Here is a 14929-nt window from a genome sequence, read left to right on the forward strand (position 1 = left end):
AGCTCGTCTGCTTCCAATCCAAGCCCAATGGTCTCGATAACCAGCACTCGTGTAGCCTGAACTACTGCTTTTTTCACGAAATGCCATGTTTATTTGTTTGGCTGTCACGTTACTGAAAAGGAAGCTGTCACTTCGAGGAAAATAACTGCAGTATTTGATGCCAATGATAATATTTAAGCTTTCAAAAGGAAATTAGAATTTTGGAAAATGTATATCACCCTCCATGAGAAATAATTCACATACCATACAATTTACCCCTTTAAAGTGGCTTAGATATATTTACAAATTGGTGCAATCATCACCATTATCTAGTTCCAGAACATTTTCGTCACCCCCAAAAGATAACCCATGTCCATTAGCAATCACTCCCCATTCCCATCTCCTCTTGGCCTCTGATAACCACTAATATACTTTATGAATTTGTTTATTCTGAACATCTATAATAATAAAAGCATAATATGCTAATTAGACTGGATAGCCAAATGACCTTCCAGATGTCATTCCGGACATCCTTCTGGATAAAGCCAGGGTGGCAGGGGCCAAGGCAGAGGTTGTTAGGAGCAATGATGCAGGCAGGCAAGTGGTTAGGAGTGATCAGGCAGGCAGGCAGAGTGGTTAGGAGTGATCAAGCAGGCAGGCAGAGGTGGTTAGGGGCAATCAGGCAGGCAGGCAGGTGAGTGGTTAGGAGCCAGCAGATTGTGAGAGGGATGTCTGACTGCCAGTTTAGGCCTGATCTCACCCTTGGATTGAGCCTAAATCGGCAGTCAGACATCCCCTGAGGGGTCCCAGATTGTGAGAAGACACAGGTGGGACCCTCCCTACCCCATGCATGAATTTTGTGCACCGGGTCTCTCGTTTCATATAAATAGAATCACACAAAAATCAAGTGATGTTTTAAGATATTGTACTAGTTTGAAATACAAAAACTATTTGGGAGATCTATAGAACTAAGTGGACCAATATTTTCCAAATGACTTAAGCATTATGTTACAAAATCATAAAGAAGTAAAAGATCCATTCAAAGTGTGAAACAATCAATAGATATTAATGTAACATTTTACAAAAAGTTCACTGATAATATATTGGATTCCACACTGTAATTAAACTTTAAGGAATACTACTGTGAAATTTTTTGGTGTGATATCTTCCCTCCCACACACACACAAACACACAATTATTTAAAAGGACTTAAATATCCCACCCCTTTACAATTACATACAAGTATGAGGCTGAATTTTCTTCATATATGCCAATCAAAACCACATATTACAAAAGAATGAATGCAGAAGAAATAAGAATCTAGTTGTCTTCTATTATGCCAGAGATTAAAGAAATTTGCAAAAATGTAAAACAATATTTTTATTAAATATTCTTACTAAATATCTTTGGGGAAAACATGGTTATTTTTCATAAAATGAGTTTATATTAACACCGTAGGCACATTATTATTATTTTAAAATTAATATTGATACATAAATATTTAAACATTTTCTGTTCTGTTTTCTAATATGGTAAATATCAATAAAATATATCCTACAAAAACTACATATCTTAGGGTCTTTATTGTGTTTTAGGAATACAAAAGGGACCTGAGACTCAAGAGTTTGAGATCCCTAGTCTAGCCCTGGTAGTCTTTCAATTGACAAGTAGACACACTGATGGGGATAGTTCTTCAGTCATCTTACTGAACCCCTTTGTATCTGTTCTATTATTACAGTTTCAGCTAAACAGGTTACCAGTCAAGTTTCCCTTAGCTTAGTTATCATTTTTGTCACTTGTAGTTCTGTGCAACAGCAGCTTACTTCTGCACGCTGGCTAGAGGACCGGCACAGGCATCAGCCTGTCTTGTTCTTATGGAAGCCCAATGTACATTTGCTGATTACAAAACCACCATGGAAACAGAAAGATGAAGTAGAATAAAAATATTATACACTCTGAGTGCTCTGAATATAGTAATTGACCAGAATGTTGTATAAAAGGAAATAATCGATGAGAGAGAGTCAGGACAAGTATCTGAAATTGATTGGAATGTTTTGCTTGTAAATATGTTGATTGTGGATCTCCAATCTTAGTGCACACAAGAATCGACAGATAAGCTTATTTAAAAGGTAGATTTATTGGCCCCATGCCCCAAGGTTTTAAGTTGCCTCAAGAATCTACATTTAAAATAATATTGGGTATAAGTTGTTTCTTTAAAAAATATATTTTATTGATTTTTTACAGAGAGAAAGAGAGAGGGATAGAGAGTTAGAAACATCGATGAGAGAGAATCATCCATCAGCTGCCTTCTGCACACCCCCTACTGGGGATGTGCCCACAACCAAGGTACATGCCCTTGACCAGAATCGAATCCTGGACCTTTCAATCCGTAGGCTGACGCTCTATCCACTGAGCCAAACCGGTTTTGGTTGGATATAAGTTTTAAATTGAAAGAGCATTATGTGCATAAGGAAAAAAGTCAGATCTACCTAAACTTAGCTCACCAGAGCCGACCACTATTCATGTGTTCTTGTGTCTCCTTCCAGAAATGTTCCATACATATGTTCCTTTTGTTGTTAACAAAGTACATTTGGGAGTATATTATCTTTCTTTTTTCTTATGGCAATCTATCTTGGATATTATTTTCCTATTTTATATATGGATATATCTTTAAAAAAATAGTTGCATAAGTACCATATTTTATTTAATAGTTCCCTAATGATGGACAATAAAAATGCTTCCCATCTTTCATATAACAAACAATAAATAATAATAATAAATTTCTGTTCATCTGTCTTTGTCCATGTGTAGGAAAATATTTTAGAAATGCATTCTTTAGATTAAGAGATGTGTGCATTTTAAATTTAATAGCTGTACGTGGCAGTTTGGATACCTTGCTCTCCAGGTGGTTTTATGGCCATACCTAATAAAAACTTCCAGGGGCCAGAACCAAACAAATAATCATCAGTAACACTTTGGGAGTTTTCCTTTTAAGGCCAAGAAATTAGAGATTTTATACAAAAACTCACCACTTTTAAACAGGACAACATTTATTCAGTTGTACATAAATAAAAATTACTTGGATACATGAGGGGAAAACTACGAAGCACATAAATACACAATTAACCTTTTATAATATCTTCAAAGAACTGTAAATCATAACATTTTAAACAGGAAATAATACATATGCTATAATCCTTTATAGCGAATTATGTTGTCAATGTGAATGTTGCAGGCATATTTTACCCTATTTTTGTAAAATGAGAACTTCTGTGTGGTAGAAACCACCACAAACAACAGTACAAACTGAAGGTGAACAGGTTTAACTTAGACTTGATACCAAAGCCGGGTCATTGGAGAAAAGCTGATATTTATGATCGCATAGCCAGCAGTGTGAGCATCAAAATGCATTTGCTAGAGCACCACTCAAAATCTTGAACACTGACTCTTGTTAATTTGGTGTTGTCAGAACATGAAAGTAATGAAGTTCTGTGGTCAGTTTTAAAACACATGTTTTTCCATCTAACCATCCTAATTTCATCATATATATTGTAGAATGAGAGAGAGAGAGAAAAAAGAGAGAGACAGAGAAAGAGAGAGAAAGAGAACATTGCCTCAGCATTTAAGATTACCTTTATCAAAATAGAGAGCTGAGTTCTTTAACAGCAGCCAAAGCTGTAATGGTACTAAATAGGTTTTGAACAAAATGGAGTGTGCCATGCCATTTATTAACTAGACTAATTTACAGGCAATTCTCGAACCACTGGAGGTAACATTGAGTGTGTATACTAGCCATACTCTTGTTTCTCCTTTTCATTAGCTGCCTTTTATTATTACTGTTTTTTTCAGGGTCCCTCTCATTGTGCAACCCCTCCCACTAGGCATCAGGGCAGAAAATAATGAAGATGAAACAAAGAGGAAACTTATCTCTATGCAATTACATGTCCACAGCTCTGGAGTGTTTCATAGAGTAGGACACTGAAACCACTAGCCAAATTAGGCAGGGGGTAGCATTCTGAGTTTCTAATTACTAGTATCATTCCTGCCTCTAATTTACCAAGGATAACTGAGAATGGTCTGTACTCACTCTAGATAAATTTGACCCAGGACACTGGGCAATGATATTAAAGGATTTTTGTGTGTGATGAGCAAATTATGAGTAGAAATTTAAACAGTTCTAAAATATGTGTAAACAAGTAAGGCAGCCAGAAATTTCAAAATGATTCTGGGAAGAACATTCTGCAATCTGAAAAATCTTTGGCTTAGAAAAATAGAGCTCTCAGATAAAGGAAGAGAATTTGATGTCATGGGTCACAGTTATCTCTGTAGGAAATAGTTCAGGAGACTGTTTTTAAACTGCGTAAAACTCAGCCACTGGAGAGGGGCTATTTGCTACCACTACTCCAAGGTCAGGTGCACAGATACCCACACCAAAGCGATTCCATTTATTACCCTCACAACCTCACAGTCTTATATTCTGGATTTGTAACACATTTTACAAATTATTTAACCACCAACTTCATATCAACCCACAATTAGTTCTCTATTTTATTTACCGAGCACGAGAACTCAGAAAAAAATTTTTTTATAGGCCCCAGATTGTGCTCATAAACAAAGAGGAGGATGATATGAATTAAAGTGCTTGAATCATAGCCCTTGATTCAGAAGTTGTGAGCACAAATACAACTTTCACTAAGGAAATTGTTATTTAGGTTTTGTCTTAAGATTCCGTTTTTAACTGGATCTTACTGGATTAGGATTGATGGCAAATGCTTTTCTTGGAGGAAGATTGAGAAATTGTACTCCCTAGCTGCAGAATTCTTTCATAAAAATAGACATTTTTTCTTTAATTGTACTATAATGTATTATTACCTTTGAAGTTAGAGCCTGTATTTATTTTAGTGAGAGATCAATGGCTTCCTGTGACAATGAATCTCTGAAACCTAATCATATTCTTGTGCTTAACACCCATTTATCTGTGAGCTTTCCAGAAGCAGTACAGGCAGACCTCACAGGTACTGCAGGTTTGGTTCCAGACCACTGCAGCAGAGTGAGAGTCACAATAAAGCAAGTCGCAATCCTTTTGCTGGTGGAGGGTCTTGCCTTCGATTTGTAAAATAAAACAACAACAAAAAAAACTCCCGCAATATCTGGGAAAGCAATAAAAATGAAGTGCAATAAAATGAGGTCTGCCAGGAGTTGGGCTGAAAAGCTTTTATCCCTTGTCTCTGTTTTAAAAAGCTGTATCTAAAACCCAAGTCCCAGGGGATAGTGAGAGAGAGCGGTTTTTAGGAGGGCATTTCTACCAATTACTAACAGGCTGTCTTTGAAGGACATTGTCACCACTAAACGTGTGAAGTCCTTCTTACTGTCCATTGCTTCTCCCCAAGTGGGAGAAGGCAGTGCTGCTCTTACATGAAGCAATGATGATGGCATTTACAAATGATAGTGCCAGTGACCGTACAAAAGCGCTTTCCCGCGATATGTCATTGGCTCCTCACAGCAACCAGGAGAGGTAGGCGTGAGAACCACAAAGAAATCTCACATGAAACATCACATGACACTACACCTGTGTGCCACCCATGGATTTCTTTCTGGATTGTTCTATAATCTGAATACATGGTTGAATCAGTAAAAAGAGTATTCCTACCAGGTAAAGTAAACCACATATATAGAAGGAAAAATCATATTTTTGTGTGATGTCGTAGATCCACCCTACAAAACAAAAAAGAATATATTCAGTGTAATATAGTTGCTAAATTAAAGAACACAAAGCAAGCACTTATTGTGACTATAAATATTTCTGTAATTTATGCTTATGTCATTTATGGCCTAAAACTTTTCCTTTAGCCCTTTTTAAGTCTGGGCTGTATGAACCAGAGTTCTCAACACCTGGGGATGTGTGCATTTATTTTCTAAGCCCTGGGGACACTTTTTAAGGCACTGTAACAGTAGCCTGGGAAACCCACTCTGGAGAATCTTCTGCTCATAGCCCTCGGGGTAATTCTTAGGCAAGCACAAAGCCAGCAATGAAAAAGTGAATTTAACAATTTTGTGGGGTTTTTTTATAAGTATAAACACAAATCTTTTTCAAAACCTTTAATAACAGTTTTGAAGAAATTTCTAGTGTATATCAAGAAGTTTATGAGAAGTCACTTGGGTTTTCTGTCATTCTGAAGTATATGAGGATGAACATCAGTTTCAGAAACAATTACATTTCCCAGGTTCTACAAAATTCATATTTATAGCTATAAAACTTTATACTTATGAAATTTTAAGTTGCCAAATAGATAGCCTTAAATGCCAATTAAATTATCAGTTCCTTTTAAATAATACTTTAATATTGTAATCTAATACTTTCAGATCACAATTTTACTGTTCATTCTATAAAATACTACAGCATTTCATTGATTCTAAGATACCATGAGTTACTATTATTCATTCTTGCCTTATGTATCAATAAGAAAGATATAATCTTGTCAATTAAAATAAGACTCAAAGTTTTATAGGACTTTGTAAAATGCATTCTGATTTCAGAGTTGTTAAACATGAAAAAAAAAAAAGAAGTCTCAGAAACTATAATATGATATAAGATGTTTCTTTCCCTTCAGTGATTAATTCTGAGGTTCAGACTGTACCAACAAATAACTAAACAGAAGTAACTGTTAGACGAGGAGCCAGCACCGCCGACTTCCTGGTAGTTCTTTATATCACTTTGTTTACTGTGCCTAATGCACAGTGGATGTTTCTGGATCGGTTATGGTAGTCATAAAGAAAAACAAACACTTAATAACATTAAAAATTATAATTTTAACCACCCCAAAGCTATGAATTCTGGATATACTTTAATAGTTAACCAAGGTTTGAGTTTGTCATTTGATTAAAAAAAAAGAAAATATCAGACTCCATGTGGCTTTGTAAAATACTCTATTGTCTTTTTTTAATCTCCAATTTGAGGCAAGGGGAACAGACAATTTTATTATATTAGACATATAATCTGAAAATAATGACTCTGCCTCAGAACTAAATCAGAAAGGTGCACTGATATATGAACAAAAACAAAAACAAAAACAAAAACAAACTTCTGCTCAGTGTCACCATTTGGCCACTGTGGACCACTGTGAATCATGACCAATGAATGAGTCCTTTGCCGATAATGCAGAGAGGTCTGTACCTATAAGTGGAGTATACACACAACGGGACTATCCATAGTGACCATTTAAAAACATCAATAACTGTAAATGAGGTTCTCATACTCCACTCATCCCAGAGGAAAGACGACCTTATAATTTTAATAGTTAAATCTTCACTTTTCATATGATCAACTGACAAAGTAGAAATGATGGCTCTAAACCACAAACACTGCTAGCTGAAAGGAGTTGCTGAAATACCATTGCTGCTTAGCACGGACCTCAAAATAGGACAAAATTCTAACTGGCTGGAAAATTAATTTGTTTTTAGTTCAGATGATTTACTTTTTGGGTGAGTGGTTAATCTAAGCTCCAAGGCTCTGTGATGTGGCCTACCCACCGCTCTCCCTTACTGCCCTGAGCTGACCATGAGCACAAGCCATACTAAATATTTTAGACTTTCAAACACATTTCTCTTGGCTCCTCATCTGTGCATGTACTATTCCTGCTTCAGGGGGATATAATAATAAACACCATCACCCTTAGAACACTCTCACACCTCCTTCCCACCACAGCATACCCCCTTTTGTCTCTGCAGACTACAGAAAATGTCTGCTGAGTATCATATATAATAAAAGCCAATATGCTAAGTGCCCAGTCGACCCGTCAACTAATCAGAAAAAGCATAATATGTTAATGATATACTAAGGCTGCTCAACGGCTCAATATGGTAAGCACTGATCACCAGGGGGCAGACACTACAACTGGTAGATTAGCTTTCCGAGATGGGCCAGGCAAGCCTTGGAGCCCTCCCACAGTCCCTTCTCAGCCCCAGTTGTGCACCTGTGGGGTCCCTGGGCCTGACCTGTGCCCTCTCACAATCCAGGACCCCAGTACCATTTAAAAGTTACTTTTTAAAAAAGTACACCCAACTTCACCAAACAACAATACAAATTGGAGAAATAGTCCCCAATTTTATGTTTGATTAATCCCATAATCTATCTTTAGGATTTCTTTTTAAATGACTCTGGATCTTTTTATCTTTCTCTGACACCTCTAGTTTGCACTCAACTCAGTCTGAGTCCAATGCAAAGCAAGTCACGATGTGCTTTGACCCAGCAACATGTGGGCAAAACTCTTCAGAAACCAGAGGTTTCAGACATGCTGTGCTTAACCACATCCCCCTACAGGTCTGATCCTGGTTGCCTGGTTTGCAGCCTGGGATCCTTGGCAACTCCTGATCCAACCATCAATTCAAATCAACAGCTTCAAAGTAAAATCTGGTTCCCTATAAAATTGCATCTCCTTTTCATTTGAGTCTGTCAAATGATGAATGATGGCTGCTTTTCTTACTTATTAAATGCTTTTCTAGCTTTTAGTGAAAAACATTGCAAATTGTTATTAGGTGTTATATTTCAAGCAATTGGAAGAAATATGTGTAGCTTCTTGGTTAGTCAAATCTGTTGGCTGAGTTTTGCTATATTTTACACTGGAACCATCTAGAAAAGTATCTATTATTATTATTACATCTTTAAAGGAGAAGAACTGAATGCCCAGCAATATTATAAATGAATTATACCAAGAAGTTCATGCTGTTAAATGACATGGTGAAAATATCTGTTCAATGTCTTTGATTATGCTTTCTTCTGCTTAGTGGAAATGTGTGATTGCTACTAAATTGTACCAGAATTTTTGATGTCAGTAGAAACTGCTTTGCAAAATGAAAAACACCTTCATTTCCAAACTCATTTGAAAAAAAAGTGATGTGAACAGTAATTTACCTTGTAGCAAATCCAGCTAAGAAGTAATTTCTATCCCACCTGAAATTTTTAGCAAGATTTTAATGTTATTAAGTCGCTCATATTGCCAGTCACTTCTGAACTACAATGCATAAAGGCTGGGCTTGCAGTTCATTGCAGTGTAGGCTTCTTGGCCTGGAAAGTCAATGACTTAGACACAGTGCAGTTAGCCAGTGATGTGCTCAGTGTTCCTTAGTGCATGGATTCAGTGGAAGGAGAAGGAACAAATAAAAAGGAGCAAAGTCCTTTTTAGGCTGTTGGCCTTGACATGCACATCAGAACATTGATTTTAGAGTCTCCATAGCAGCATTTGATGCATCTTCATAGAAGGTTCTGAACCATTAATAAAATGGTTTCTATCATCATGGTGAATCACATTCATCTAAAGTCCACTTCTAGGGAGGAACCTTGAAGCAGGTAGAGATAACGCCTGATGACTGAAGACTGGGTATAACTAATTCCCTGGCTTCTTCTCCATTTTTTAATAATATATGAAGCCTTTTAAAAGATTTTAATTTAATTTTTTATTGATTAGAAAGAGAGAAAGAGAAATATCGATTGGTTGCCTCCTGTACATACTCCAATTGGGGATTGAACCCCTAACCTGGGTATGTGCTGTGACCAGGAATTGAACCCAGATGACAGAACCAACTTAGCCACCCCAACCAGGGGACTCTGCCTGTCTTCTAGTTGCAATTCCTTTCTCTTTCAGTCAAGAAAGTGCACTAGAATTCAAATGCGTGAGAAGAACATGACCCTAGGAATGGGACAAGAAAACCAAGCTGGCAAATGTTGGTACTTTAACTAACATTGATCATGAAATACTTATGCAGCACCTCACAGCTGTGTTGTGGTGCTGCTGGTGATCAGTATACAAATAATCCCAGACTGATCATTGGAAGCAGAAAGTACCTGTGGATCATGCAAAGGACCATCAATGACAGATTCCATTTCCACATACAATATAAAAATGAAGGGCCTCCAGCAAGAGGGTAGGTGAGCCACAATAACCTCATCCCCTTAATGGATTTTTCAGTTTAACATCTCTGGAAAGTACCATTGGTTGATTGATCCAACATCCAATCCCAATTCTTTTCTCTTTTTCTTCTTGTTTAAAGGCTGAAAAGAAATACTCCAATTTTCAGTCCCCCTGGAAGCTTAGTTCTGGCCAATCAGGCATAAGTAGAAGTCAGCTGGAATTGAGTCTTTTCTTCCTTCCTCCTTCATATTTAAATGAGAATGGTGTGGTGGAGCCCTATCATCTATTCCCACTATCATCTAGTCCTACTATCATCTAGTCCCAGGACTCTAGATTTCTCGTTGCATGACTTAATTAAATCTCTGCTTAAGTTACTAGTGGCAGGGTGTTCTCTTATAGCCAAAGGCTTCCCTGACTGATAGAGAATTCTGTACAATGAGATCAATGAGCAAGTTCAGACTATTCAGCTGCCAATAGTTTGTCACCTAGAAATACTGTATATGCATCTGTGCTAGGCAGAGAAGAGGAGCAGCCTGATCCAGGAGTTCCCGTAGATAGCCTTCAAATTTCCTAACGTGATTCTTAGGCCTTAACCTTAGTCAGCCAGTTGCCAGTGCTATTAGCCATGCAGCCATGAAGTTCACGACTTCTTAAACTTCAAATTCTGATGGGGACTTAAAGATGGGTATGTCACCATAAGCCTTCCACCAGTGGGTCCCTAGGACAAGCAATAACAGTAGGATATGTAGAGAGATGTGGAAGGTTTTGTCCGGCACCCATGGGTTCCCCACCCACTGAGAAGAGGTATTCCTGCAGATGATGTGAGCAGGGACATCTGAACTGGTGAGGCTCTACCAGGTAAGTTTAAAAAATGGCTCACAACCTCTGGCAGCCATGACAATTGCCACCTGTCCTGGCCTGGTCACCCTGATAGCCATCTCCAGACATCTGGCTTCAGTCACTGCCTTGAATCCTTAGATAGAGGGTAGACCCTGTCATCTTTCCCCAGTACCTGGCCTCTTGGGGATTGAATCTACATGCCCAACCCTTATGTGCCTTTCCACAAAGTGTAAACCCTCCCCATAGGAGGCTGCAGAGAGGTACTTGGCTTGGCATAGGACTTCTGGTACACTCATTGCAAAAAGCAAATTTTCTGTTGAACTGAGGTGAATCCATGTGAGAGACTTTATCGTAGATGTCTGTCAACTAAGCCTGAGGTAAGCAGAATTCTCCATTTTCCCCCAAATGCCCAAGTCCCAGTCCCTGGAACCTATGAATGTTACCTTACGTGGCAAAGGGGATTTATGTTAAAGGCTTTGAGATAGGATATTATCCTGGATGATCTGGTGGACCCAATGTAATCATGGGTGTCTCCATACGTAAAAGCAGGAGGCAGGAGAGTCCGACTCAGAGAGAGATGAGAAGATGTGCTTCTGGCTAGAGGTTGGAGGAAGGGACCAGGGGCCAAAAAAGCAGGCAGCCTCAGAAGCTGTAGAAGGCAAGGAAACGGAGTCCTCCTTAGTTCTGCTGACACCTTGATTTTAACCCATTGTGATCCAATTTAACCTGACCTCTATAACTGCAAGATCATAAATCTGTACTGTTTGAAGCCACTATGTTCAAGGCAATTTATTCCAGCATCAATAGAAAATTACTACAGGGCTAGATCCAGCCCATGGATATGTTCTGTTGGATTTACAGTCTTTTGAAAATCTGAAAATGTCACCTAAGTGTTCCAGTCTTAGTTTCTCTCGGGAGACTGCCCCCTCACCCAGCAATAGAAGATCAGGCAATTGTTCTCCTTATCGCTTGGGGACAGAAATCAGCTGGCGCTGGGGAGAGCCTGCACCCTTCAGTCCTGGGGCTCTGCATTATCCTGTTGCCTATCCACTCCATCGCTGGCAGCTTACTTTATAGATGAGGATCAAAAGTTCATGTGCATTCTACATGGAAGAGTGACCTTTAACTTGCTAAAATGTGTAAGTGAGAAATTTGGGGGCAGGAATGAGAAGGAAAAAAGACATGTACACAAATGGAAACTTCCTTCTTATTTACCCTGGACTTCATAACATTGATGAATACAAGCTAATAATCTAGATGCACTCTAAGCTTTAAAACTTTGTATGGATGGTTGCCTGGCCAGCATGGCTCAGTGATTGAGTGTTGACCTACAAACCAGAAGGTGAGGATTCGATTCCCCATCAGGGCACATGCCCGGGGTTGTGGGCTCAATCACCAGTAGGGGGCATGCAGGAGGCAGCCAATCAATGATTCTCTCTCATCGTCGATGTTTCTCTCTCTCTCTCTCTCTCCCTCTACCTTCCTCTCCGAAATCAATAAAAAATTTAAAAGTTAAATAAAATAAAACCTTGTACATTACCTGCAAATGGTGGTCCCAGCAATGCAGAGATGCCATTAGCACAGATGATGATGCCATAGGCATTAGCCAGGTGCTCAATCCCCACCAAGTCTTCAGTCACGACGGGCATCAGGGAGAAGTAACCGCTGGAAAAACCTATCAGGGCGCAGATGACCGCCAGGCTGGCATACGTGTGCATCAGTGGCAGAAGGAAAATGCTGAGCACGAGGGTGAAGTTGGCCATCAGGAAGACATTCCAGACGCTGATGCAGGGCAAGTCCGCCACGATGCCCAGGACCACTTTCCCGAAGATATGAACGATTGCTATGATGGACGTCAGGGGGAAAACGTCGTTTTGCTCTGATAAATTATACAAATTGACTATTTCTGGGAGGTGAATGAAAGGGATGACAAAGCTGCTGTATGCAAACAGGGCCCAGAAAATAAAAGCTACAAATACCCTGTTAGTAAAGAGGGAGGCTGCCCCAAAATAGCCGGAGTACCATTCCTGGAAGCCCTTCCTGACGCGCAGGGTCAACTGGCTCACCATCTTCAGCACCCGGAAGGCACACAGGTTCTTCCTGCGCCCGGCCTCCTCCGGGCACGCCTGGTCCGCAAGGTCGCCCAGGGTCTCCTCGCGCCCGGGGCTGCCCTCCTTGTCGTCTGCCCTGCCCAGCCGTCCGCTGGACTTCACAGATTCCGTGGAGTGAGCAGGGGGCACTTGCGGATCTCTCCCTGCTGGGTCTTTTCTCTCCTTCCCAGGAGAGAGGGGCCTCATGAGCGCCCCGCACACACACAGGTTTAAGGAGACAGCGCCTTGGATGAACATCGCGTTCCGCCACCCGTACTCCGCGCACAGGTATTTGAGCAAGACCGTCATGAGGAAGGTGCCAAAGCCGGTCCCCGTGGTGCTGAGGCCCTGGGCCAGGGCGCGCCTTTTCTGGAAGTATCTACCCACCATGACCACGGCCGGCAGGTAGGCCATCCCACTCCCAAAACCTGCGAGGTGGAAAGGGGGAAGACAAAGCACACAGCACGACATAAATGGCCATCTCCAGGACCGGCAGCATTTGAAGATCACCTGCATTGCATTATTTTTGTCTCTATGCTATTTAAACACAACAACTGATACTTGTTCAAAATTACTTGTTCTACTACCAAAAGGGCCATCCCCAAAGTTTCTAGCCCATCAGTTCCCCCAACAGGCTTTGCAATACAAGTTATTTTGGTAATAGGATAAAGATCAATGCTCACATCAGAATGTAAGCTCTGGGGCAGGGCCGTGCTTTCCTGTCATCCCTGGTACTGTCTCTTACTGCCCAGGACACACATAGTGTGCCTATGGATTGGCTGAAAGAACGCATGGCTCCTGAGGGCTCCCGTGTCAGGGCCAAGTGCACAAAGCACCCAGGAAAGGGTTTACAGGGGATGAAGTTCACCTCCAGGCAATTTGCAGATGCCTCAGGAAGGGGCCGATCTGTTCACAAATTAGCTGGAAGAATATAAGAAATTATAATGCGCCCATAAACATACACACTTGAGGTCAAAGCCACTCAACACTTATTTGTATCTCTGATTTTGAATTGTATTGTCTCTTTCTTAGAAAATAGGCACTGTTTGTGATTTTCACTGTCAAAATTACAGCGCTGGTGGGGCATGTTTGTGTTGGGGCCAGTGGTTCGGGGAACTCTCTACTTTCTCTTCAGTTTCACTGTGGACCTAAAACTGCTCTACAGAATGAAGTATATTAAAAAAATAAACAAAATGAAATTAAAATACTGGCCAAATGAAATTAAAATAGAGGTTGTGGGTTGTATGTTCAAGTTCTAGGTTCAGAGAAACCATAATCCCCATTTCAATGATCCTGGGCCCCATTTGGATCTCCCAACATTAGATTGGCAGTGTCCTATTCTTATCTAATAAAAGAGCAATATGCAAATTGACCATACCTTTGCTACAATCACCAGCCACGCCCACCAACCAATCAGAGTCAGTATGCAAATTAACCCCAACCAAGATGGCTACAGCCACAGAGAACAGGAGGGAGGCTTGTGTTTCTCTGGCAATGGAAGAAGCCAAGCTTTCCGCCTGTCCTAGCCTGCCTAAGCCTCCACTCAAGGCTACAAAGTTTCAATTATATAAGGTAAACAAATCCAAACAGAAATGGTGGCAGCCACGGAGGAAGCAGGCTTGGCTCTGCTCCAGGCTACAAAGTTTCAATTGTAGAAGATATATAAATTCCAGATACCCCGGCCTCCACTTGGGTTGCCAGGAGGTGTGACCGGCCTGCAAACCACCACAGGCCCCTTGCGCAGGCCACACCATGCCTCAAAAGAACCCCCATCGTGATCCGGGACACCCTCCAGGGCAAACCAGCCAGCCTCAACCAGTGCACCAAGCCTATATCCTATCTAATAAAAGAGTAATATGCATATTGATCATCACTCTAAAGCACAAGATCAAGATAGCTGCCCCCATGTGGTCAAAGATCCTTCCCCCATGTGGACACAAGATGGCCACCACAAGATGGCCAGCAGGGGAGGGCAGTTGAGAGGGACCAGGCCTGCAAAGGAGGGCAGTTGGGGGCAATCAACCCTGCAGAGGAGGACAGTTAGGGGTGACCAGACCGGCAGAGAGGGAAGTTGGGTGAAAAAAGGCTGGTAGGGGAGCAGTTAGATATCAA

At 40.5% G+C, this 14929-nt stretch overlaps 1 protein-coding gene across 2 annotated transcripts in view; it reads right to left on the reverse strand.

The window, feature by feature from the left end:
• Nucleotides 1–3006: 3006 nt before the first annotated feature.
• Nucleotides 3007–14929, reverse strand: part of SLC16A14 (solute carrier family 16 member 14) — a 29286-nt gene continuing 17363 nt past the window's right edge. For both annotated transcript variants that reach the window (XM_036421593.2, XM_036421594.2), the window contains 2 exons: nucleotides 12268–13245; nucleotides 3007–5694 (listed from right to left, as the gene is read on the reverse strand). In XM_036421593.2, coding sequence (XP_036277486.1) covers nucleotides 5543–5694; nucleotides 12268–13245 — 1130 coding nt within the window. In that variant the 3' untranslated portion in view covers nucleotides 3007–5542. The remainder of the gene's footprint in view (nucleotides 5695–12267; nucleotides 13246–14929) is intronic.

The sequence above is a fragment of the Pipistrellus kuhlii genome, unplaced genomic scaffold, assembly GCF_014108245.1.
Source record: "Pipistrellus kuhlii isolate mPipKuh1 unplaced genomic scaffold, mPipKuh1.p scaffold_m20_p_7, whole genome shotgun sequence".
NCBI classification, from domain to species: Eukaryota; Metazoa; Chordata; class Mammalia; order Chiroptera; family Vespertilionidae; genus Pipistrellus; species Pipistrellus kuhlii.